The following is a 26,850-nucleotide window of genomic DNA, read 5'->3' as shown; positions in this document are numbered from 1 at the left end:
CTCAGTGTTGAAACTTTGCATGCCAAACCTCACCCTAGTAGCAGTATCTCTTTTATTATTTTAAGTTTTTTCTTCTGAAAATTTACCAAGTTTCCTTGTTTGGACAAGCCTTTATACATGTGAAACTGTAGCTGCTTCACACTACAGTATCTGAAAGTTACCTCAAATAATCTGTCAATTTAACATCTTAAATACCAAGTCATTAATTCTGATCAACTTTCACTTGAGTCAGAGGTAAGTATTCAGTTAACTTTGAAAGAATGCTTCATGCTGTGTCTTAAAACTAATTTTGCAATGAACTTTAAGTCATGCTTGACTCAGTTTTTTTACAGTTTGGTGGATAAATGTACCCTTGGTCATTTGAGCTGCGAGTATCTTCCCCCAGGTATCCTTAACTATTCTTTCCTTTTGGGGGGCAGCTCTTCTCAAAACTAGAAATTGACAAAACAATTCAGAGAAGAGTATCTCCGATCTGATCATTTTAATAACAAGTTTCAACCTAAAAAAAGTTTATGACTAAGACATAAATCCGTAAAAAATAAAGTTTATAATGGAAATGCTGACAGAACATTATTAGTATTGGTCCCACTGTAGTGTAAACATTGTCAAAAATTCACAATTCATCAGTAATTGTTTTGGTAGAAAACTCTATAGTGAGCGGACTTGTATAGATGGAAGATATATGCTGACTTGACTTGATATATTATTTTTACCACCTGGAAAATGGAGTAGAAAATGAGAACACACAGTATAAGAAGCATATGATTAAAAATAAAGTTATCACATCTCTTATCATTACAGAACTATATCCTGCACTATACTTTCTTGTCTTTTCTCTAGCAATGCAGTAATTTACTTAAAGCTTGAAACCTTTTAAGAGCTGTCCATATTGCATTTTCCAGTAGGAATTGGGCTATATTTTATTTTGAAATCGGTCGCATTCAGAAGGTCATAAATAGCCCAGTTCTGTGACCAGTGAGGTGAAGTGGAGGAATCTTGTTTTGTGAGTTTACACAAGAGTTTGTATTCTTTATACTGAGTAATAACATTGCAAAACTGATACACTCCTCAATCTCTTATGTGGTGGTATATGAACTCTGGTTACCCAGAGACAGTGAAGTACTAATCACTCAGTTTACTTTTGAAAGGCACCACTGAAAGTGGTATTAACTGGCATAGCATTCCAGTTCTGACTGGCAAAGAATATGGTAAATGACATACAAAGGGATATTTTTTCCCAACTTGCCCTGAATATTGCTTTAAAATTGATTTCTAGCACTGAAATAATGATTTAAAAGCCCATCTAAGTATAGTATGTTAAAATTTCACCATAAAAGCAGTACCCAAACTATTATATGAAAAGTGTCAGGGGTCACTTAGTGTAGAATATGGTTTCTAAGCCTGAAAAAAATCATTATCATTTGCCATCTGAAATCGTGGTGGGAAAGAATCAGGGGCGTAGGTGGAGGTTAATGTTAATATTTTTCATAATGCCTTGTGCCTGATTTTATGCTTTTATGAAAGCTGAAAATTTTAAATAGCTTTCCAATATAATTTGAAATATTATGCAGAAATCGAATTTGTTAAAATGTTAACTTTAGATTACTGTTGTTAAAAGAGATTTTAATTAAACGTGCATATAGATATGATGTAAACTAATTTAACTGATATGCTTATATCTTGAAGACTTAAATTTATAAAAGCTTTCAGAAAGCAAGTTATGAGTAGCCAAAGACGTAGTATCCTTTGGCTTACAGAATTATCATAGCCTAGTGTTTGATAATTAACTTTTATTCACAAATCATTTGACTGCTTTGCAAATTTTCTTTTGTTCCAATTTGTAAAATAATCTATGTGGTGGAGAGTCTTAATTTTAATATACTTATCTTTCGGTAATTGAAAACTAAAGCAAAACTTAGATTCTAAAGTAGTAGCACAGATCATTTATTTATTTATTTTTTTGGTGTTATTAAAATGGGCATATAAGTAAAGAAACATGATTCCCTAAACTTGGTTTGAGAAATACCCTTGGCTTTAACCCAAACACCTGGGACATACAGTTAATCCTGATATTATGCCTCCATGAGACACCAGGGCATTAGGCACCATAGAGATTCCTGACTGATTTAAGTCTTAAGAGAAAATTTGGGTGTAATCATGAGTCATAGTATGTATTGAAAAATCATCAGCTTTAACTGTAAATTTCTTTCTTTGTTCAAATTTCCTTCTTTATCCAAATTTCCTTCTTTATCAAGTTCTTAATTTTTTGGTTTTCCTCCTTAAATCATTAAGTGTATGACCATCACTACACCCCTAAAAATATGTAGGTAAATATCTAGTTTTTTTAAGAAACAAAAAGCTAATATTACAAAGAGTAACTCCAAAATGACTCAGATGCTAAAAACCAATTTTATTTAGTTTGCTCCTTTTTCCTGAAGCAGATTGATGAAAGACCATCATGGATGGAGGAATAGATGACAAATTGGTTAGTTTCCAAACTAGAAGCAAATTCCCATCACTAATGAAAAATTCCTACTGGAAATCCTGGCTTTACTTCTTTTCACAAATTTTTCTGACTCTTGTATACTTTGAATGACCTCACTCTAAATTTGTGTTGTCTGACACATTTCTTAGGTTGTTGGTGGTTGGCAGAACTAGTGAATTTCAAGCCCTGTACACAGTAGTTTTGCATGCTGTTATAAGAAATAGTTTGTAGTGTTGTCTGTTGCACTTTGCTCTGCTTCATAATGATAATTAAATTTGGAGGAAAAGTACTGTAGTCTCAACTGGTGGTGTTAATATTGCTATTTGTAAACCTGTAATGTGGTTGAACTGTGATCATGGCATTGTGTTTTTGGAAAAAAATATGAAACAACCATTAATGCTTACTGTTTGGATAGATGTTTGTTTTATTTGCATGCCTTAAGGAAGTGCAGCTATATTGGAGCTTTACAAGTTTGGAGCTGGCAAAGAGCATGCAAAAGAGGGGATGCTATTCATTATGTTTTGTTTTTTCCAAATTCGTCCCCATTTTGCATATTTACCCTAAATTTAAAGAAATCATATCCCTTTTTCATGGCAAAAGACTAATAATCAGATCTAAAGTTTAGAAGGAAAGCATCCATATTAGCAATTGAATTCACTAGAAAGGCGTCTAAGTGCCTGGCTACTAAGCCATCTAACTTATAAAGGAAATATGAAAATGGCTTAAAATGTGGCTTCATATATATCTTGATAAAAGTATATTTTTTAAAATCACTTTAAAAAGCATAAATCTTTTTGCCTCTAGAAAGGGAAGTTGCATTTTCATTGTTAGTGTTTAAACTCAGTTCTTTTTCTTGTTTTAGATTTTTAAATCGTCTAATTTAAAATTAAAGCTGCATTATGTTTGGCTTCTTAGAGAGAAGAACAGAGATTAACTTTGAGATCACTTTTTTTTTGGTAGAGAGTTTTCATTTCAGTATCAGAATCAATACTACACATTGAAAAATAGATATTGAGTAATCTGGCAGCTCTTTAGATGTACTTCTGTATATAAAGTTAGAATAAACTTGTGGTGGTTACTTTAAAACAAATAGATTCACACACTGTATTCTTTGCTCTCCTGTCAATATTTGATTCCTGGAAACCTGGGAATCAAATTTCATATTGTTTTCATATGGTTTCCTAGGTTTTCATATTTTGAGTTAGATTGCAAAATTAATACTGTTATTCTTATTTCATATGCCTTTTAAATTATCTTTTTTTAAAGAATAAATAACAAAATTTTCTACTGTGCAAGTGCTCTTTGTCAAAGTGAAACAATGTCTTTAGTGAAAGTCAAAAGTTGATGGGATGTGTGAGGTCTGACAAAAATTTTTATGAACTCATCCTCTATGATAATGTAACATGATGCAGCTTTAATAGACTAACTCTAACCTTACTTTCTAAGTTCAACTTCATTTCATGCTTCTCAGCCTCTTGTTACAAATAATGCCCATTAACTAGTAACTTGTGAAACTAACCAGGAGGCTTTTGGAATACTGTATTTAATCTCTGCCCTACAGCACAAGCAGCGCTGCCCTGTACTGGAGGACCAGTTGGTGGATCTGGTGGTCTATGCCATGGAGCGATCCGAGACCGAGGAGAAGTTTGATGATGGGGGGACAAGCCAACTCCTATGGCAGCATCTCTCAAGTCAGCTCATTTTCTTTGTGCTTTTCCAGTTTGCAAGTTTTCCACATATGGTTCTTTCTCTTCATCAGAAGGTAAGTACTAAATCTTTCGTTAGGGCCACTTCAACTTTTGTTTAGTATGTTTTAGACTGATATGGACACTGCCTAGTGATGTCAGCAGTGGCAGAAGTTCAGTTTTGTTCGGTACTTTTAGAGTTCCTTAACTTTTCACTTTCTATCATTATAAAAACTGGATTTGTCATTCATTACATATTTACAGTGCAAGGACCAGGGGAAACAAGATGAAAAGGCACTATGGTACCCTCAAAAAGCTCTTTACTAGTGGAAAGATATAGACATAAACAATTTGATTATAATTTAATAGTTTATGTAATGAAAACATGTTTCCCTGCAGTAGGAATGAGGAAGAATAGTCCTAATTAAAGACTTAGGAATGGTTTTATCAAAGTGATCTTGAAGCTGGCACTTAAAGGACAAATAGAAATTTGCCAAAAGGAAAAAGATAGGAAAGTGTTTCGATAGCTATAAGATCATTGTTTGGAAAGAGATAGAAGTGTGTGGAAACGAGAAAGAAAAATGAAAGAGGAAAGTATTGGTGAGATGAGGAAGGCAGGAAGGCAAGACCAGACATGGAGAACTTTATATGGCCATGTGTTTGTTCTAAAGAGTTTAGATTTTCTTTGGGAGGCAAATGAGAAGGGGAATGACATCATCATATATGAGTTGAAAAAATTACTGCTAATGACCACATGTAGGAAGATGGTGATGAAGATTTTTCCCTGCCAAAAGCAGAGGCAGGGAAATTGGTAAGGGAGCTATTGCAGCATCCTGGGTGAGAGAAGCTGAAGGCCTGAACCAGAACAGAAAGGAGAAGTTGGAGAGACCAGGTATACTGAGAAGTGACTAGAACTTAGAGATGATAGGTACCACAGAGAGTAACAGGAGTCTAAGATCACACTCTGGTTTCTGCTTTGGCAGTGAATGGAAAGGTAGCACAATGAATGCAAAATGGATTACCGTGGAAGAATAAGTTTGTGGGAAGAGTTGATTTTAGTCATAAGGTTTTTTTAGACACGTGGAATGGTAACAAAATAAGTGTTATATCTGTAACATCTCTACAGCGTGGATTATTTTGGGAAAGTTTTTTATAAGAGTTGTTAAAATCCTTTCAACCATTTCAACCATTCCTTACCCCCAAACCTCCTCCCACCCCACCATCACCATTGATTTCTGTTATAATCTACAAGAAATCAGAAGTGGTTTTCGATAACTAATCCTTGAGGATTTGAATTTTTAAAAAATTGGTATAATAAAGTATTCTTCATGTTTTGATGATATATTTTTAGTAATGATCCCATATTAAACTTGATTCTCATGCACACATGATCTTATTTAGTTAAGTTCTAAAACATTTAATGTTTGCTCTGCATAGTTGTTTTAGGGGTCAGGGAGGAATCATTTATATAATATTAAGATAATTTAAATATTAAGATAATTTAAAAGGCTTCAGTTGGTGTTTCTTGAGCTGAGACTAAGTAATCAGTAAATGCCAAAGTTAGATGCTAACTTTGAGTTTTCTCCTTTTTGTTTTTTTGTTTAAACTTTACTACATCCATCTCTTTAACTAGCTATGTAGATGTGTATTTAAACATCTTTTACAGTTAGCAGGGCGAGGACTGATTAAAGGCAGAGATCATCTAATGTGGGTTCTCCTACAATTCATTTCCGGAAGTATTCAAAAAAATGCACTAGCTGATTTTCTCCCTGTCATGAAACTCTTCGACCTTCTGTACCCAGAAAAAGAAGTAAGTTTTACTAAATAGTTAACAATATGATGAGTGGATTATGTCTAATTTATTAGGATTTTAGTGTGATTTTGTGAGAAGAACACTGGATTTAGAAGCTGGAAACCTGAGTTTTTTTCCCAATTCTGTGACTAACTATGATCGTGGAATAAATGTTAGATCTCTATTTTTTTTTCTTTTCAGACGAGGCAACCCTTGATTGACCTCATAGATTGCAAAGACCTTGTCAGTTTACAATCTCTTATTTTTTTATTTTTTACGCCTACAGCACCTGGTTTTCCTGGGTGGTCTCCCATCCAAGTACTAACCAGGCCCGATCTTGCTTAGCTTCTGACCCTGCTTAGCTTCCAAGATCAGACGGGATCCGGCACGTTCAGGGTGGCATGGCCGTAGACAGGTCTCTCTTGACGTTAGTTTACTCATATATATAATGATGAAATTGAACTAGATTATTTATGAAGTTTATCTTAAATCACAATTGAACATTTAGTATAGCAAGCTCTTTTTCTACATTTGAAGTAGGTTTACAATTTTAAAAAGCATTATGCAGTTTTTATCTGTACATATCATTGAATGACCAAATAACATTAGTGTCTGTTAATATCTTTTTTGCTTGTTTGCCAATTGAGTATGTTCTTCCCCCACCCCCACAGTGTTTTATTATATAAGATGTTTGAGTAAAATTTGGCATATATTGCTGATTGCCATTTTTTTAGAAAAATTTTATTATGGAAGTTTTTTTCTAGTTTTGAATCAGGCCATCGTTTCTTTTTCTTTTTTTTTTTAATTATGTAAGTACCAGGTGTACAAAATTATAATTCGACATTTGTATACACTACAATGTGATCACCTCTAGTTTCCATCCGTTATCATACAATTGAACTCCTTCACTCCTTTCATCCACTCCTTGACCCGCCTCCCTCTCTGGTAACCACCAATTTGTTCTGTGTATCTATGAGTTTGTTTTATTTGTTTGGTTTGGGGGGTTTTTGTTTGCTTTTTTTTTTAAGATTACATGTGAGTGAAATTATATGGTATTTGTCTTTTCTGTATGACTTATTTCATTTAACATTTATACTCTTAAAGTTAATTCACATTGTCACAAATGGCAAGATTTTATTCTTTTTTATGGCTGAATAATAGTATTTCATTATGTGCGTGTGTGTATTCTTTATTCATTTATCCATTGATGGACAGTTAGGTTGTTTCCCTATCTTGGCTGTTGGAAATAATGCTGCAGTGAACATAGGGGTGTATATATCTTTTCAACTAGCATTTTTGTATCCAGATAAATATCTAGATCATATATACGGTAGTTCTATTCCTTAATTCTTTGAGGAATCTCCATACGGTTTTCCATAGTGGCTGTACCAATTTATAATCCCACCAACAATGCGTGAGGGTTTCTTTTTCTCTACATTCTCTCCAACACTTATTTTTTGTCATTCTGATAATAGCCATTCTAACAGGTATGAGGCGATACTTCTTTGTGGTTTTGATTTGCATTTCCCTCAATGTTTATGGAAATTTTTAAATGCACTAAAAAACTGGAATGAATAGAAAAATGAACTCCTGTATACCCATCACCAAGAAATATTCTTGTTCTTTCCTCCTCGTCTTTTTTGTTAATGCTGCAGTGAACATAGGGGTGTATATATCTGGACAATTTAAAGCAAATTCTTAATTTTTATGTTCCTGAAAAGCATATATGTGACTTTAGAAATTCTGTGTTTTCAGTATATTTATCACATTCAGTAAGATTTCACAGTGATGTATTTAATTGTTAAAAAATAAAAATTTTAAAATGATTGTGAAAGCTCTGTGACAGTAGAGAAAGCTTGACTAAGTACTTGTGAATGTCTTTTAATTTCTTGGTAAGTCAAAACAATTTTGAAATTATTTCAATATTTTATAGTTGTTAGATCTTCTAATTTGTGTTATTGAATAGCCAAAGAACGAGTGGAGCTAAATTAATACAGGGTATTTTCAAAAGAGCTATATCAAAAATAGATTACTAAAAATATATATAATCAGTTAATTATTTTCTTTCTGATATTATTTTCCAGTATATCCCAGTTCCTGATATTAACAAACCTCAGTCAACTCATGCCTTTGCAATGACTTGCATTTGGATTCATCTTAATAGAAAAGCCCAAAATGACAATTCCAAGCTACAGATTCCAATACCTCATTCTCTAAAGCTTCACCATGAGTAAGTATTTGTAGCTTGACAGTTAATTTTTTATTTTGTAAATAGTGGATTATAGACTAACACTGTTCTCAGTATTTGTGTGAAGAATGGAAATCTCCCCACACCCACTGGAAGTAAGGGTGGCTAGTTAACGTGTATATCATACGAAGAGAAACTGACCAATAACTGCATCAGAAGATAATTGAAGATTAACTAATCTTAATTATAAATATATATAGATGAAATTTTCATATTTTAATTTTCAGGTTTAATCTTTCCTTACATGTTTTACCTTAAAGTTCTTAATTTTTAAAAGTATATGAAAGTGTTTCAAAATTTCTTAAGTACTTGGGATTTGAGCATGATCTGACTGACTTGTCTTTCACTCCCTGGGCTGCCAGGATTGATTGAGCTGATGCGTCTGGCATATACTGCCTTACGTCATTCCCTAAGCTGTGATCACTCAAAGATGATGCCCTTTTTAGATAGGACTGTGCTTCGGTCAAGGGTGTTAGGATTAGCTGAACTTTCCACCCAGAACTTCTGAAAAAGACTGCCAGATCGCTTCATAGGAGACCGTATGATAGTCATACTTCACATTTCGTTTAGCTTGAATTTAAGAGACATACCCTAACCATTTTCTCATTGTGACATCTGTAATGAAGGCATATGGTTGTGCGTAAGCAGATAAAAATAAATAGAAACCTAGTTTATAAATTTTTGAGTTACACCTTAATTTCTGAATCTTAATGCTGTATATGTAGTACATACTTACAAATACTCATTGTTAACTTATAGCTACTTAAATTCTTTCTGAAATGCTACTTAAACTTTTATGTGTGTTTCTATTCTATATTTATAAAACCTGTAGAAATAAAAATAATATTAATAAGTAGTTGCATGAAATTAAACTTTTAAAAAAATGCAAGTTAACTTTCTGGAAATTATTTCCTTTTTTTATGTTTAATGGGATTTGAAATTTTAGGTTCCTACAGCAGAGTCTTAGAAATAAAAGTTTACAGATGAATGACTATAAGATTGCCCTGCTATGTAACGCATACTCTACAAATTCAGAGTGTTTTACATTACCCATGGGAGCTCTGGTAGAAACTATTTACGGAAATGGAATTATGAGGGTACCTCTTCCTGGGACCAGCTGTTTGGCTTCAGGATCTATTACTCCCTTACCCATGAACCTCCTGGATTCACTGACAGTTCATGCCAAAATGAGGTATGTTCTGTTTATTTGGTTCTGTATCAAGTGTATAGACTTGTTTTCGTGATTGTGTGTATGTGTTTTATGGTCAGGTACATTTTCTAAGAATAATTAGATTTTTTATTACAATGATATTATTTATTATAGGATTTCTAGAATATACAAATAAACCCAAAGAAAGTAATTGCTATAATCTTTCCATAAGAAATAAGCATTATAAAATATTTTTGTATATAATCTGAGTCTTTTATTCTATATATTAATATATGAATTTATGAATTTTTTTTAACAAAGTGGGCTCTTACTACACTACTATTTTATAATCATTTTCCCCCATAATAATCTATTAAACACCTTTTAAGTCTAGTGTTCTTCAGAAACATCTATTTTAATTGCTACAAAGAAGTCTTTTTGTGTCTATATATGATTATTTAGCTAGTTCCACATTGTTGGAATTGAGGTTATTTACAATGTCTTAGCTTTTAAAGATGATAATGAAGGCTACATTTATGGCTGTCTTCACACCTATCCATAATGACATTCTCATTAAATATTTGCTGGAGGTTGAATTGTTGAGTCCAGGGATATAAAAATTGTAATGCCTTACTGTATTGATTACAAATGAGAGAACTCTAGAATTGACATTATAGTTTCTAAAAGACAGAAAGGTTCTCTTGGGTGCGATTCTAGAACCTCCAGTGCCCCTCAGAACCAAGCTGATAGGTAAATGAGTGACACCTAGTGTACATGGAATCACGTGTCTGGAGGTGACTGAAGCTGGCTGGAGCTAGCAGGGCTCACCTCGTACTGCTGCTTTAGCTAATTTCTGTAATATAAGAATGCAGACTAGTATGGCTAGCTCTTCTAAATTCAGATTTCATTTCTGGTCTTTGAGCTCTTAAGTATTGGGTCAAACTTCACACACTCTGTAGATCAAAAAAGATTCATCCGTGGGCTTCCAGGTGGGGGATCCAGTTCTACAAAAGCCAGGCTCTTTTTCAGATGGTAAATGTCTGATAGAAATATACATGTGCTTTAGCAGAGTAATCCATATATTAATGTCAAAAATATGGATTTTTATTTTCTTTCCTTTTGTTTCTCCTCAGCCTTATACACAGCATTGCTACCAGAGTGATAAAACTTGCTCATGCAAAGTCCAGTGTGGCCTTGGCTCCAGCCCTGGTGGAAACTTACAGTCGTTTGTTGGTTTATATGGAAATAGAGTCTTTGGGCATCAAAGGATTTATCAGTAAGCCAGGACTTTCTTGTGTTTATAAACATTAATGCATTCATTCAACAGGTAGTCAACTGGGGATACAGCAGTGTACAGAAGTCACTGCTGTCATAAAGATTACCTGCTAATAAGAGAGACAAAAAAGTAAATAAATGAAATTGGAATGTCGGGTAATAAGTCTTATAGAGAAAAATGAAGTAAAGAAGAGGGATAGGAAGTGTAAGAATCAGGGGAATGAGCTGCATTTTTAAATAAAGTTATGGTAAGAAAAAGGTATTATGCTTGGGCTACAGTCAGCAGAACAGACATGGTCACTGTCCTCATGCAAGAATCATAGTCTCATTTGCCTCTTTTACTGATTTGCTCCTGGGGCAGCAATGAGTACTCTCTGGCAATATGGAAGAAGTTTTCCTGCATTGCAGCAGACAGCTTATACTGTCTGTTAATTATTAGGCAGTTCTAAATAATAAGTACTTTCTAATATAGAAGTGTTTTTCTGATTCATGGTAATTCTAACTTTTTACCAATACAGTATAATTTTAATTTTAACTATAGTTACTCTTCTTATCAGATAATTGAGAGTTGAATAAAACTTTCTTGGGAGGAAGGAGGGAATAAGAGCAGATGTGATACAATTTTTGTGTTAAAAAGTGATCCTCATGCTTCAAATGATTAAGAATATTAACTTCATAAAAATAATTTAAAAGATATCAAGTGAGGAAGGTTAGATTTTTTTTTTTTCATATCTTGTGTCTTATTTTGTTTTTCCAGATGAACTTGAGTATCTGTTGTCAAATTCCAGGGTGAAAAAATAAAGCAAACTTTATATTATAATTATGATCTGGATTATTACAATTAAAGTAGAAGTTATGAAGAAATTTTGAAAACTGTATCTGTGTATGTCTGTGTGTTTATGTGTGTTCACAATCAAATCTTCACATAGATTTTACGCAGTATGATTTCTCTTCAGATATCTTTTAATACACAACTTTTAGTAATTGGTGTCTTAAACCAACTTGTTCCTCAAGGTCAGCTTTTACCAACTGTTTTTAAGTCTCATGCCTGGGGGATCTTACACACACTTCTTGAGATGTTCAGCTACCGGATGCACCACATTCAGCCTCATTACAGAGTTCAGCTCTTGAGTCATCTTCATACTTTGGCAGCAGTTGCACAAACAAACCAGAACCAGCTCCATCTCTGGTAAGCTCATTGGAAAATGTCTTTCATTAAGATTTGTTTGAAACTTTGTTGAAGACAGGGAACATAATCCTTTACCTTTTAATCCTTTTATTCATTTGTCATAGAACTCCTGCTTCTGGAGTATTTCATTTCCAGTATAGAATGAATAGAGTCCAGCTTTTTAAACATAAATTTACTAAGATAGTGGAGTCCTTGCCTTGGAATCTTTGGACAGAGAATACGTACATCCAAGGCTTTTGACATTATGTTCTAACTGAACTATTTAGAATACTGGATTTAAATATACTTCAGATTATAGTTAAAATATCATGTTATTTTGATTTTGCTGTAAATGAAAATATATTCCCATAAAAATAATGTAATGTTTGAAATGCTATATATTCAAGTGAATTTTTTTAGTCCTACAGGCTGCAAGCTATCTTTTTCAAATGTGCAAAATTGTCAGGCGGTTTACACCATAAAATTTGGCACCTCGGGTTTTTAAAACAAATTAAGCAAAGCTCATCTCACACAAAAGAGGAATTTTTTATTTCTAAACAAAGAAGGGAAATTTATAGTTTGCATGTTTTTCCATTATAATTAACCTAGAATTAGATTTAATTCTATATAATTATGAAATTTATATGCGAGTTAACTTTTTCATGTTTCTTTTTGTTTCCTCACCTTTCAGTGTTGAGAGCACTGCACTCAGACTTATAACAGCGTTAGGTAGCTCAGAGGTACAACCACAGTTTACACGCTTCCTTAGCGATCCCAAAACGGTGCTGTCTGCAGAATCTGAAGAACTGAACCGAGCCTTGATATTGACCTTAGCTAGAGCAACTCACGTAACAGGTACAGTGACTGCCCACCACCAACAACTGATTATTAAGGGAATAACATTCTAAAAAGATACTTTTCATTTGTTCAAGAAAAAACAATTATTTTGTTATCTTCACCATTTCAGTCATTAATGTAGGTTCTTCTGTGTACTGTCATTTTAACTAGGTTGAGCATCAGTTTTTAGCCATCTTACATCATTTTTCAGTAGTGGTTCTTGAGTTTTTTGGTCTCAGGACCACTTTACACTCTTAAAAAAATAATTGAAATTCCTAAGATTTTCTGTTATATGGGTTATATCTATTGATATTTACTTTATTAGATATTAAAATAGCAGTTTTTAAAATATTTGATTCATTTAAAAATAACAGACTTATTAGATGTTAACATGAATGACATATATTTATGAAAAATACTCTCTATTCTCTAAAACAAAACTTTAGTCAGAAGAGGTGCCGTCATTTAATTTTTTACATCTCTTTAATGTCTGATGTAAAGGAAATTGCCTGGTGTCTCATATTTGCTCCTACATTTCATCTATTGCAATATGTTGTTTTAGTAGAAGTAAAGAATGAGGTTGGAAAGAGGAGTATTTTAATAGCTTTTTCAGCTAGTTGTGAGTATTCTTCAATGTCACAGGAAAGTGAACAAGGATCTTAAACGTTAGTTGCAATGTGGAATGCAAAAGCCTATCAGTGAACATTTTGGACTTTGTTACATTATAATCCATGGATCTGTTTTATACATTTAATAGATTTTTTAATCCATGTTTATTTTGTAACTTTATGAATTGGTTTTTTGGAAAACATTGGTTCACTGAGTTACCTAGATTTGTGAATCTTGGTGCATTTCATTATACAGTATCTTAAAATTACATTTATTGCTATCACTACAAATTTCATTAGCAGTCTTCAAGTTTTGGAATGCTATCAGGCTCATGGTAGTGAATACAAGATTTCCAAACTTGTGATTTTCACTTCAAGGGTCAAATATTATCATTGATAAAAGATGCAGCCATTTATTTTTCTTAAAATGACAGTCTTCTTTTGTTAATTTTCAAGAAAATGTCTGCTTAATGCCCAAGTCTGAATAACTACAGTTTTCTGTGTGAAGTTTTTTCAAGTAAAATTGGAATTCCATGAAAAAAAGAGATAATTTAACCATATACTTAATTGACAAGTACTTTTCCTCAAGATACCCCTCTTACTTTGGTGTGTAGCTGGAACACTTTATGCATACTTCCATTTTATCACACAGCATTAAAAATAAGTGTGCTTAAGGGCTGTGATATAATTTTTTTTTTTACTAATTTATTAAGGGTATCAAGTGAAATTGGCACTTTGTTTTTTTTCACTGCGAGTGTATAGTGGTAAAGATTACATTGGCTATTAGTATAGTTTGGTGCCACGGATTTGTTCTGAGGGCCAGCAGTTTTACTCATCATTGCCTTTGCACAATCAGTGCACATATCAGCACAGTAAAAAGGCCAATGATATCTTAATATTATTATTTTAATAGCTTTGACTTCATTAAATCCTTGAAAGGATATTGGGGACCACACTTCGAGAACTACTATTAAAGAAATAGTTATTGAATTTAGGAGCCTCAAAGACATTTGTATAAACTATCTTATTTTACATAAATCTTTTTGGTTTGGGGAGTTATACTTGTAGTCTGTAGCCATTTGAACCAACCGCCAGAAAAGATACCTACTTCCTTAATTCTATCCACAGGGCTCAAAAGAATGTTAATACCTTATTGCCAGAGTGAACTAAATGAGTAATCGTGATGGGCCTGTACAACTGCTATATCATTGGTGCTCTGTAACTTAAAAAAAAGAGAGACTCCAGATGTCTTTTGTCTTTTCACTAACTGTATTTATATTTACCAGTGTGGTTTTTCATACATTCAAATTTAGGTCCTCAGCTGAATATTACTATTTAATCAGTAAATGCACTGCAGTGAAATTCTCTGATTATACATGATGGTTTCTGACTTTCTTTATGATCTTTTTATGAATTGTGAATATGATCATTTGTATCTGGATTACATCTTTTTGTTATGTTTAGATTTTTTTACAGGCTCTGATTCAATTCAGGGAACTTGGTGTAAAGACATACTTCAGACCATCATGAGTTTTACTCCTCATAATTGGGCTTCACACACTCTTAGCTGTTTTCCAGGCCCACTACAGGTAATTTAGTCTTCAGTTACATATTGAATATATATGAGATCATTCTTCCCATTTATAGCGTTATTCTAGAGAGTTAATTTTGGTGACAGCCATAGAAAATTAGTTTTATTTAAAAAAATATGTCTTTGTCATTCCAAAATCTTGAGTTTTTCTTTGTCCTATTCTAAGACTGGCTATTTTAATTATTATGATTTCATCTTATTAGTTAACACTTTCAAAATCTGAGAATTAGTACATTACCTGAGAAATTCTTTCTCTCATAGAACTGAAATGGGAGGAATACAATTTATTGGAGCTTCACAAAAGGCACATGTGCTACTCTCGAGTGGATTAAAAAAATCACACAGAAAAAACCTATAAGCTCAGTCTTTACAATCCGGAGAAAGATAAACCTCAGATGTCTTCTACTTTCAGAGACAATTTTAGACATAATAAACATCTGTTTTCTATAACTTCTTTTAGGGCTAGAGCATTAGTTCTCAAACTTATCAGAATCTCCTGGAGGATTTATCTAGATAAGGATGGCTGGGCCCCAACTGCAGAGCTATTGATTCAGTAGGTCTGGATTGGGGCCCAAGAATTTGCATTTCTTTCAGGTTCCAGATGATGCTGATATTGCTGGTTTGGGGACCATATTCTTAGAACCATTGGGCTAATACAATAAATTTTCCTTATAGAGCTACTAAAATATATAACCAAAGGGCACGTAATTTTTTTTTTTTTTTTATCAGAGGTGAGCAGAAGTATCATGATTGAGGAAACTGAATTCAGGCTTGCTTGGAATTTCTGCTTAGGACATATAGGAAAGGAATCTTAGTGATAATCTAGTCAAACCTGCATATTTCCCCACTATAGATAAAATTCGAGCCTTGATTACTGTTTCGTTTGAGGTCACCAAGAGTTTATTAATGTCACAGTCAAGCCTAGAACTGGTTTCTTGACTCTATAGCCAATGCTCTTTTTCCTACAACCATTTAAATAAACTTCTGGTCTTCCTTTTAGGCATTCTTCCAACAAAATAATGTACCTCAGGAAAGTCGTTTTAATCTGAAAAAAAATGTGGAGGAGGAGTATCGGAAGTGGAAGTCAATGACCAATGAAAATGACATAATTACCCACTTTTCTATGCAAGGCTCTCCTCCTCTCTTCCTTTGTCTTCTCTGGAAAATGCTCTTGGACACAGATCATATTAATCAGATTGGCTATAGGTAAGCCAAAAACCTAGATCTGCATTCCATTTGTCCAACCGTTAGTACCATACATTAGTGTATTTTTCACTCTCTGCTTTCCAGAGTTTTAGAAAGAATTGGAGCCAGGGCCTTAGTAGCCCATGTGAGAACATTTGCAGATTTCTTGGTATATGAGTTCTCTACATCAGCTGGAGGTCAGCAACTCAACAAATGCATTGAAATTCTTAATGATATGGTATGGAAGTACAACATCGTTACACTGGACAGATTAATTCTCTGCCTGGTAAGAATATGCTTACTTAAGAATAAGTTTCAAAGCTTTTCTTTCTCTTTTGGGTCAGGGTGTGTGACTGATGGGTTTTGTGCTGATATACTCTATTTTGCTTCTAAAGATGATAAATTTATACTATATCAAGCATTGCTATCACTTCCCTAAAGAACTAGAGATTTCCCAATTTTTTTATTCATTCCTTTAATGACTATATATTGAATGTCTACTATGTTCCATGCATGGAAAGTATAGAGTAAATAAGACAGACATGGTCCTAGACTTGTGATGCTCTAAAAGTACAAGCAGTCAGACACTGAGTTGATTCTCAAAATCTCCCACTAGAGGCAGGAAGTTGTAAAAAGTCACTGCATTCCTTTACAGTGCTAATAACCGTTTCTGTACAATTTAGTAGCCACAGTCATAACCGAATGTTTCTTATAACTACCCGGTATTCCCCAAATGGTTTTTTCTCCTGACTTTAATATCTATTTCAGTAAAATTTTAAAAAAAAAACACTGAACCAGGCCAGATAATGCTATGGTGATGATATTTGAGGTGGCTTAGTTGGTTAACATTAACCTCTTAGCTGTGGAGCATAGATATAAATATAAAGATAGTTGTAATCTACTAGGGGAAAAAATGTAAGTCTATAAATCAATAAAAGAAAAGGATAAAATAGAGATATAGTAAGATTTTACTGTATTCAGATTTAGACTGTCAAGTGGTAGAGCCATGCTTTTGCACAGATTGGGCATTTTCATATAATTTTTCCGTTGTTCTCCAAAGGCCATGCGTAGTCATGAAGGAAATGAAGCCCAGGTTTGTTATTTCATAATTCAGTTGCTGTTACTCAAACCAAATGATTTTAGAAACCGAGTAAGTGACTTTGTGAAGGAAAATTCCCCAGAGCACTGGCTACAGAACGACTGGCACACCAAGCACATGAATTATCACAAGGTACTAATTCAAATTAGTGCTTTAGTTAATCCTTTTTAGCCATACTCCAGTGTTTGGCTAATAGGTTTGGCTGTTTTGTCTTTGTTTCTATTGTCTTCTCTTTGGTCTCTATGGAAGTAAGTTAGTTCTTTAAACTTCTTCAAGGTTCTAGAATATCTCTGAAGTTAAGAATAAAGTAAAACTGCAGTGTTAGTAGACATGGGTACTTACAATATAAAATGAAAAGAGTTATTACAGATTCTTCTATACATGAATCTCTTTTGGTGTATCTTTGGGATAAGATATTTTTGTTAAGTAAAAGACTCTAGATTTCACTGCATTGTAAGAGCAAACATGGTTTCGTATTCCTTTAAAAATGGCAAGTTTATTTAGCTTTTTTAAAAAGAGAATAACAATTTTTTAAAAGATGCTCTAAACATTCACAATTTCCTCATTTCCACAGAAATATCCAGAGAAGCTATATTTTGAGGGCCTGGCAGAGCAGGTTGATCCTCCTGTGCAGATCCAGTCACCCTATCTGCCCATCTATTTTGGAAATGTGTGTCTTCGATTCCTTCCAGTATTTGATATAGTAATCCACAGATTTTTAGAGTTGCTTCCAGTATCCAAATCACTGGAGACTCTACTAGATCACCTAGGAGGCTTATATAAATTTCATGGTGAGTTTTTTCAAATTTTAATTCCATCTAATAGCTCTATAAGCAAAAGTAGGCTGGGCATGACTATATGGGTAATAGAGGTTCTAAAGGTTTTATTTTAATTTTTTTTAATAAAAATGTTTTGAGGGTAAACGCTATGCAATGATACCATGAAGTATAAAATAGACGACATAAAAATATGAATAATCATAGCAAATGTATTAAGTAGCAAAAAAAAAAAAAAAACAGTGATTGACAAGAGATGCCTCGTTTTACACAGTGTGTGATTAATTGCCAAATAAGTATAGGAGGAGAAAAGTATGCATTCACAACAGACTGATGTTACTGTGAACTAATTGGGTCTTGGCCGGCTTCTTGGATGGATAGTATTTGAACTGTGATGTATGTGGTTTGTATAAACAGAAAGGAGAAGAGAACATATTAGGCAGAAGGAATCCTTTGGGAAAATTATGAAGATATTAAAAACAAGATAGTTTGAAAATAATTGCCTTGTTGGGCTAATTGAACATTCTTATATTGTACCTGACAGTAGATCACCTTCAGTGCCATACTGAGAAGTTTTAATTTTATAACCTGCAGATAATCGAGTCAACCAGAAGTTATTGAGTAAGGTCATGGCATGGAAAGCGTAAATGGAAAGCATTTATTTTATATAAATCCAGTTGTAGTTGGCAGCATGCCTTGGAAGGAGGAAGCCGTTTCAGTGACTTACGTCAAAAGGTTCAGGTTGTATGATTAGTATCTAAACAAGTATCATGATATTGGAAATGAGAAAGAGGAGACAGATAGTCAAGGAAGAAGGAATAGGACTTGGTTGACTGGTTTTGGGGAGAATATCAAAAGAAAGAAATCAAAGTCAACTCTATAAAGTTTTAAGCCTGGTACTGGTGAATGGTAGAGTCAGTGACAGAAGCGTGGAAGTATGAGAGCAGCCACTTTAAGGACAAAGTATATATATCTCAGAGGCAGTTTTTCTTAGTCCTTGATCTAAGATGTCGTCCTCCCATGAAGAAGTCTGAATTGTGTTTTAGCACTTCAGATTAGCTATTATGTTCAAGTGAGCATTCCTTTAAAAACATTTTATGTTTGGATTAGGTGATGAGTGCACATGGTACAGAAGAGTATGCAGTGAACAGTAGTTGGTCTTATCCCTGTCCTCCAGCTAGCCAGTTTCTTTCTCTGGGGCATCCACTGTTACCAGCTTCTTGTGTATCCTTCCTTAGATATTCTGGGTGTTTTTTTCCCACTAATATATACACATTGTTCTGCACCTTGTTTTTTCTACCTTTATAATGTATTAAGGTTGATTATTTTGTATCAGTACATAAAAATCTGTCTCATACATGTGATAATTTACTTAACCAGTCTCTTGTTTTTGACCATTTAGGCTGTTCTAATCTTTTGCTAGTATAAAGAGGGCTGCAGTGATATTCTCTGCATACGTGTTATTTTTCAGGATAAATTTCCACAATATTGCTTCCTCAGAGTATAATGAATATCCTTAAATACAAGATGTTAAATTATTAGAAGCCTTCTACCTTGTCCTAAAATTAAAATTTTTATTGTCTGCAATTGCCCAGCATGTGAAGTAGTTTCATAATCCTCTGAGTTGGTTTTTGGTCATCAATGAAAACAAGATTCGTTTTTCACAGTTGTCAGTAACCAGATGAACATTAGGTGACCTATTTTCTTCTTGGCAGATCGTCCAGTGACTTATTTGTATAATACTCTGCACTATTATGAAATGCACCTGAGAGAACGTGCGTATCTCAAACGAAAACTTGTCCATGCAATCATTGGCTCGCTCAAGGATAATCGACCACAGGGCTGGTGTCTAAGTGACACTTACCTGAAGTGCGCTATGAATGCTCGAGAGGACAATCCTTGGGTCCCAGATGACTCCTACTATTGCAGACTGATTGGCAGACTGGTCGATAATATCCTTTTTATTGTGATTTTCCAGATTCTTCAGAAATAACTGTATGTCGATTTCTGAGAACGTAGACTATATTGTCTTTTCAAGGTAATATTTTTACATATTCCAAAACTTCAGGTTTTTTAAAGATCATTTTTAATTTTACTTCTGTAAAGATTTTGAAATTTTAAATTAACAGTATCATGCCAGATAGGCAGAAATTTACTCCATTAAAATTTCTATTTAAAAATAGACCTTATAAGATTTGTTTCAAAGAAAACAATACTATTTCTAAATAAATGTACTATGTATTATAGTACATGCATCTCTTTGCTACTAGAAAACAGAATTTTGTTGCTTTAAATAAATCTTTGAATGTTTTTAAAAATATTAATAGGTAATAATAAAACTTTCTCCATTTTAGTGAAAAAGCTGCCATATTGGTATTTTTATTTCTTTATTTTGATTTCATGTGTTATCAGCACACTGTACTTAATTTGTCTATACACCATGCCACTATTTACTAAGTAGAGCAATTTTACATTAATAGGCATGATTTATTTTCCTACACAAAGGAATTTGTTTCCTGAAGTAAAATAATTACTTATAAAGTAATTTTCCTATTAATTTCCCTATAACTATTAAAAGAAATAGGTAGATAAAGCCTAGGAATACTTTGGTTGCTATAGGTATCATATCTATAGCTATCATATCAGTTATAAGAGCCCACCTATATAAGACCAACTATTCATACCTTATGGTTGGTCACATGGTTGCTATCAATACATTTCAGTCACGTCAAACTTATTTGTATTTGTTTTGAATTATTTGCCTCTTAATCTCTCTGGTAAATCACTTCTTGAGGATTCATAATCAGATAAATTGATTATCAGATGAAATGTTTACATGTGAAACATTTTGAAAACTATAAAGCATTATACAAATATGAGCATTCACCTCAAAATAATCAAATAGTTATTGCTTTAATCATCTGCACCTATGGCTGGCAAATCTCCGGGTCCATTCCCAAACTGTGACTGGAGATTCAATGAGTTTCCTAACCCAGCTGCCCATGCACTGCATGTTACTTGTGTTGAGCTCATGGCCTTGGCTGTTTCAGGCAAGGAAGTTGGGAATGCTCTTCTCAATGTCGTCTTGAAAAGGTATGTATCCTGTTGAGTGCAGTAGCATTCATTGTTTATTTGTAAAGAGAATGATATTTTATTTGGAGCTTTTAGACAGTCTGTTGTCCCAAAGCTGATAAACATTAGATAGTAACTGTCTTTTGGCTCCAGATCTTATTCTTGTGATATAGGTGTAATGGAATGAGCCCTGGACAGGGTCAAAAGACCTGAGTTTTTTCCTTTATTAGCTGTTTGGCATTTAATTTAGGAATAATGTTAACTTTTCACTAAAGACAATCTTTTAAGATTCCTTTCTTAGAGGCAAATGTGAAGTAAGGGTTAATGATTAGAGAAGAAAAAATATAAATAAGCAGAAATAATCTTTCAACCCATTTGTTAAAGGAAACAAGCCCCCCCCCCAAAAAAGCCTTATTTTTGTGTGCGTATGTATATTATATTTTTACTCAATAAAAATCTATTGGTAGTTTTGTTGGAGTAGGTCAGTTGTTAGCCCCCAAATTATATATGTTCTCAAAATAAGGTCCATTTTCAACCGTATAAAATGTTTTTGTAATTTCACATTTTTATTCTTTTTTTCTCACTTATAGTCAGCCTTTAGTGCCAAGAGAGAACATTACAGCATGGATGAATGCAATTGGATTGATCATCACTGCCCTACCAGTGAGTTGAATTGTGGTTTGTATGTAGTAATGGAATGTAGCTGTTCCCTGTCAGCTGAAAGAATAAGATGCCCTTGTACAAGGACATTATGCAGTTAATGAAGCATTTCACGTTTTTTAAGTTTTCATGTTATTATTGTTTCAGAAGTCTACAGTGACTTTTTTGTTTGCCTTCTGCATCAAATCTAATTAAATCTACCTGACTTTTGGGTTCCTATATCCATTGGTCCTACCTTAGCCATCCAACCTTCGTTTTTACATTTAATCTTGATCTACTTTTGACCACTTAATATGTTATTATCTAGAGCCTTTGCTTGTGCAAATAATGCTTGTTGAGATGTGTTTCAGGGACTTCTGATATGTAAGACGCTAAACCAGAACCCTTCTTTCTTCTTTTAGCTTCTCCAAAGCCTACTCATTCATTGCCAGTTTAGGCCTGCTTTCTCAGTGAACCCTTCTTGATTTCTCCGCTCATGTGAAGTCTTTCTTCTGTGACTTCCACATGTGTCTAATCAGCACCACACAGTTTTCTGTTGTGATATCTTTGAATGTCAATAATATTGTCTAGCCTTATGCTCCCCAGACTTGTTGATTATGCACCACTATGAATCACTTCTTCCTTATACATCTACAAAATATATATATTTATTTCTGAGTTATATATATGTACCAGTATTGTCTATATAGTAAGAATTGTTAAAGTAGATATACTGTATAGTAAATATCCGGTACTAAGTGAACAGGACATATGCATGTGTAGAACCCTCTAACTCACAGGCACTTCTCCCCAATATTGACTTCTTATGAAGCAATCCAGTTTTGATTTTAAAATTTCTAGTACGCAAAGACACAAGCTAGATAAGTAAAAAACATTAAAGAATGAGAAAGTGCTATTATTTTAGGCTTGGGAACGTGATATTGGATAGTGGGTGAGATACTGGATAAGTACTCTTTTTCATTGGGCTTTCCTCTGGTTTTAAAGGAGCCATATTGGATTGTTCTTCATGATCAAATTGTGAGTGTTATCAGCAGTCCAAGCTTGACATCTGAAACAGAGTGGGTTGGCTATCCATTCCGTCTCTTTGATTTCACTGCTTGTCATCAGTCTTACTCCGAGATGAGTTGTAGCTATACATTAGCTCTGGCGCATGCTGTGTGGCACCATTCTAGCATTGGGCAACTTTCTCTCATTCCCAAGTAGGTATTATGATTTTGTAAAGAAATTTGACTTTTTAATTTTTTTTTTGTTTTGTTTTTTTAATTTCATTTACACATGTTATATATCTCATTCAGTAGAACAACTTGCAAAAGAAGAGTTAAGTAGAATTTCTAGATAATCAGAAAGCCTTTTTTATTTCAGAATTGTTTGAAAAATTAATTTGTGCAAGTAATAATCTGGTATCTACTTTTCCATTACATTTTAAGGAGGCTTAGTCAACTGTATGCTTTTTCCAGAATATAGTTCAAAAGTTGCCTTTTGAAGTAACTGATATTAACCTCTTTTCTGATTATTTATCTTGACTATAAAATCGACATTAATTAGATTCAGATTTCTTGAGAATGGCATTTACATTAGATGGGTTATTTTATTTCAAATAATTCACTTCTCATTCAGTAATTTTACTTTTAAAAGGACTTTTAAATCTGAATTTCAGTAATCAAATGAAAATAGCAACTAGTGAGAGATGTGAGATTAATTAGAAATGTTACCAAAATTAAAAGGAATTTAAAAAAAATTATCACAAGTTTTGCAAATACTTGGGTAGGCTATGTTAGCAAAATTCAAACAATTCAACTGATTTCAAGTCACAGAAATTTTTATCTTCAAATTTTAGGTTTCTTACTGAAGTACTTCTTCCTATAGTGAAAACTGAATTCCAGTTGCTGTATGTATATCATCTTGTGGGACCATTTTTACAAAGATTTCAACAAGAGAGAACTCGGTGTATGATAGAGGTAAAAATATAATATGGGTTTTCTGTGATAAAATTAAATTCTAAAGATCTATTTAGTTTTTTTTTCCCCCAGTATTTTTCAAATTGTGTATGATAACCATTGGTAGTGAAATCAATTTAGTAGGACCTGAGAGAGATTTTAGAGAACTCAGTGTGCCCATGAATTTATAATGAATTTGATGTGGCATGTGTTGAATTAGAGATGCAGGGGGAAATACCCATCATCAAGGTTGAAAAGAAGGTAAAGGATAGAGAAATGCATTTGAGAACCTCTACTATAGTACAGATGAATTAATTAAAATCATGGGAATAGATGAAGTTAATCACCTATAACAAGAGCACAGAGAAAATGAGCCAAGAATAGAATCGTAAAGAATGAGCCACCAAAAAGAACTAAGAAGGTACAGTCTAAAGTATCGCTGAGATTGCAGTTTCCCCAGAAATTGAGAGATGGTTTCATGAAAAGAGATCGTCTATCTCTTAATTTTAAAAGAAATTACTAAGTTATAGGTAGAAATTACTAAGTTATAGGTAGAAATTGCATTTAAACCCTGTTGGGGACATTTTGTAGCACCATTGATTCCATTACAAATGCAGGACATGTGTCTCCCAAGTGCATAGATAATGTACGATCAGCAACACTTCTTCAACAAATATGTTATCCTTCTGTGCCAGTCTTGGAATGGAGTCCAGCTGCATCGTGCCCAATTATTGAACCATTTTGACCATTTACATAATTTTATGTTATTTGTTTAATAGATCGGTGTGGCATTTTATGACATGTTGCTGAATGTAGACCAGTGCAGTGCCCACTTAAATTACATGGATCCCATCTGTGACTTCCTGTATCATATGAAGTATATGTTTACTGGGGATAGTGTAAAAGAGCAAGTAAGTTAACCTTAATTATTTTTTAATAATGTTTAGTTTAGAAAACTTGAACATATGGTGATAGATTTTTTTGTGTGGGTGAGTGTTAATTTTTTTTTCTTTTAAGGGGAAATGATTGATATCAGACCTTTTGAGGCTACATGAGCATATTATTTTGGATATAGTATTAAAAGTAAATACTTATGTTATAATTTCTCACACTTTTCTCCCTTGATATTTGCAACAAGACATCTGAAAAAGATCTAGGGGAGTTGATTAACACTAATCTCGTTAGGAAGAAACAGTCTGGTATGGCTACTAAAAAGACCAGAAAGGTGTATTATGAGTGAAGGAGGTCCCACAGTAAGGGTAGATCTGATATTATTTAGTTTGAATTCCAAGTATAAGTCAAGACCAAAAAATATTAGCTTTATAGATAGATGTTACAGTCATACATTATTCAAAGAACTTCAAAATATAATTGTGCTCCATGCTTCGTGTTTCTGTGAAGATGGCATTTTAAAAAGATGATCACCTGTTGCATGTGTAATATTTCCAGTGTAAACTGTATGAGCTTTGGGCAGTGGGATGACTGGCTAGCTAGGTAAATGGGTATATTTTTATAAGTACATGCATAGATAGATAGATATAGATAGATAGATAGATATAGATAATGCACATGCACACACACATATATAAATGTGTGTGAGAGAACACAGGTTTTTCTTCATATGAGAGAGAAATAATTGTATCTGCTTTTGTTAAAACACAAAACATAGAGAAACTTCTCATCTACCCTACTCCCTAGTTTATTGTCTCAGGATAAGTGTAAATCACTTCTTTTAAAAGCGGGAAATTAAAGTTCTCTAGTTAAAATATTTTTAATGTGTTTTTTATTTCTTAGGTAGAGAAGATTATCTGTAATTTAAAACCAGCTTTAAAACTTCGTCTTCGATTCATCACACACATTAGCAAGATGGAACCCTCTACAGTGCCTGCACAAGCCATTAATAGTGGGTCTCCAGCACCTCAGTCTAATCAGGTGCCAGTGTCTTTACCAGTAACTCAGTGAAGTCAGGGTGTACTGTGGTGAAAATGGAAACACATTTGTTTTTGAAAGTGGACTCAAATCTATTAAATCTGAACATGATTATACTACAAAGTGAAGTAGTAGAAGCAATGAAGTTCAGATTGTTTTATTTTGATTCAAATGGTGAATCTGTTGAGACCTCCTAACTCTCATCTCCCTATCTATACTTGTCTCTAAGAGATCAAGTGAGCTACATGTTGTTCATATCCGTAAGAATTTATTAGAGCTGCCTTGGAACATGGAGATATCTGTGATCAAATGATTTATTAGATACTCTCAGTCTTTTTTATTCTAGCCATTGGTTTCGTTTTTATTTTTTATTATTAATGACTTAGTCCATCTTGAAATACATTGTTTTAAAGGCACCACACATGTAGAGTGGTTACTGCAAATCCTTTTATACATAAATCTCTTTTGTTGTCTCTTTGGGATAAGAGATTTTTGTCAAGTAAAGAACCGTAGATTTCATTGTATTGCAGAAGCAAACACAGTTTTATATTTTTAAATGGCTTAAAATTTTTATCGTAGATTTCCAAGTAAATGAGCTAATGTTTCTATTGAGATAGATTAGCACGTTTTTTCCCTTTGCTTGGGACTTGAACTTAGTGTGTAAAATGAGTTGGAATCATGTAAGTAAATGCCATAGCTGGAAATGCATAAACTTAACAAAATACTTAAATGGTGATTCTCTAATCTGTTTTTAAAAATAAATTGTTTTCCAGGTTCCAACTCACCTAGCAGCTGATCTGATTCTTTGAATTTTTATAATCTTACAATGTTTAAGTATTTATTTTTTAAATACTGTGTACATTTTGGTTCTTTAAGGTTTATTAGATTTTGAGACACATAATGTTAATTTTGGGGGGAAATGGCATTAAGATTGTAAAAGACTTGTAAAATAATTAGTAAAATCTGTTGAATGAATAAACTATCTAGTTGGTTACTCAGTTTGAATGAGCGTCTGCTGTGTGCCAGGCAGTGTGCTGGCTGGGTTACAACAGAGAACTGGGCTGCTTCTATGGGTTGTAGAGTATAGTCGACGACTAACATTGACCTAGGAATTAAGACTTACTAATTTTTCTTTAATTAGTGAAGTTTAACCAACTATACTTCAAATTTTTATTTCTAAATACATTCTTCCTAGACCTTTATCTTCTTCATGGTTCATATTATCATAATCACTAAATCTTTATTTGCCATGCAAGTCCATCTTATGGTTTATATAATGGTATAGTAATTATTCTAGGCTAATAATATTGTTTAAATTCTCCAGAAATTTTATGCTAGAAATGAATTCACATA

At 33.3% G+C, this 26,850-nt stretch overlaps 1 protein-coding gene and 1 pseudogene across 4 annotated transcripts in view; one reads left to right on the top strand and one right to left on the bottom strand.

Moving 5' to 3' along the window:
• Positions 1-26,495, top strand: part of MED23 (mediator complex subunit 23) — a 37,841-nt gene extending 11,346 nt beyond the window's left edge. For all 4 annotated transcript variants that reach the window (XM_025042396.1, XM_025042395.1, XM_006926175.3 and 1 more), the window contains 19 exons: positions 4,047-4,247; positions 5,837-5,980; positions 8,047-8,192; positions 9,157-9,402; positions 10,494-10,636; positions 11,650-11,824; positions 12,495-12,658; positions 14,713-14,837; positions 15,840-16,045; positions 16,130-16,310; positions 17,085-17,255; positions 17,698-17,914; positions 19,615-19,851; positions 20,827-20,992; positions 21,562-21,634; positions 22,616-22,830; positions 23,469-23,589; positions 24,348-24,479; positions 25,363-26,495. In XM_025042396.1, coding sequence (XP_024898164.1) covers positions 4,047-4,247; positions 5,837-5,980; positions 8,047-8,192; positions 9,157-9,402; positions 10,494-10,636; positions 11,650-11,824; positions 12,495-12,658; positions 14,713-14,837; positions 15,840-16,045; positions 16,130-16,310; positions 17,085-17,255; positions 17,698-17,914; positions 19,615-19,851; positions 20,827-20,992; positions 21,562-21,634; positions 22,616-22,830; positions 23,469-23,589; positions 24,348-24,479; positions 25,363-25,530 — 3,231 coding nt within the window. In that variant the 3' untranslated portion in view covers positions 25,531-26,495. The remainder of the gene's footprint in view (positions 1-4,046; positions 4,248-5,836; positions 5,981-8,046; positions 8,193-9,156; positions 9,403-10,493; positions 10,637-11,649; positions 11,825-12,494; positions 12,659-14,712; positions 14,838-15,839; positions 16,046-16,129; positions 16,311-17,084; positions 17,256-17,697; positions 17,915-19,614; positions 19,852-20,826; positions 20,993-21,561; positions 21,635-22,615; positions 22,831-23,468; positions 23,590-24,347; positions 24,480-25,362) is intronic.
• On the bottom strand, positions 6,240-6,375 carry LOC112474358 (annotated as a pseudogene).
• Positions 26,496-26,850: the final 355 nt, after the last annotated feature.

This window comes from Pteropus alecto, unplaced genomic scaffold (genome assembly GCF_000325575.1).
Source record: "Pteropus alecto unplaced genomic scaffold, ASM32557v1 scaffold79, whole genome shotgun sequence".
In the NCBI taxonomy this organism is placed as follows: Eukaryota; Metazoa; Chordata; class Mammalia; order Chiroptera; family Pteropodidae; genus Pteropus; species Pteropus alecto.
Note: the sequence above shows the minus strand (reverse complement) of the source record. Positions and strands in the feature narration are given on the sequence as shown.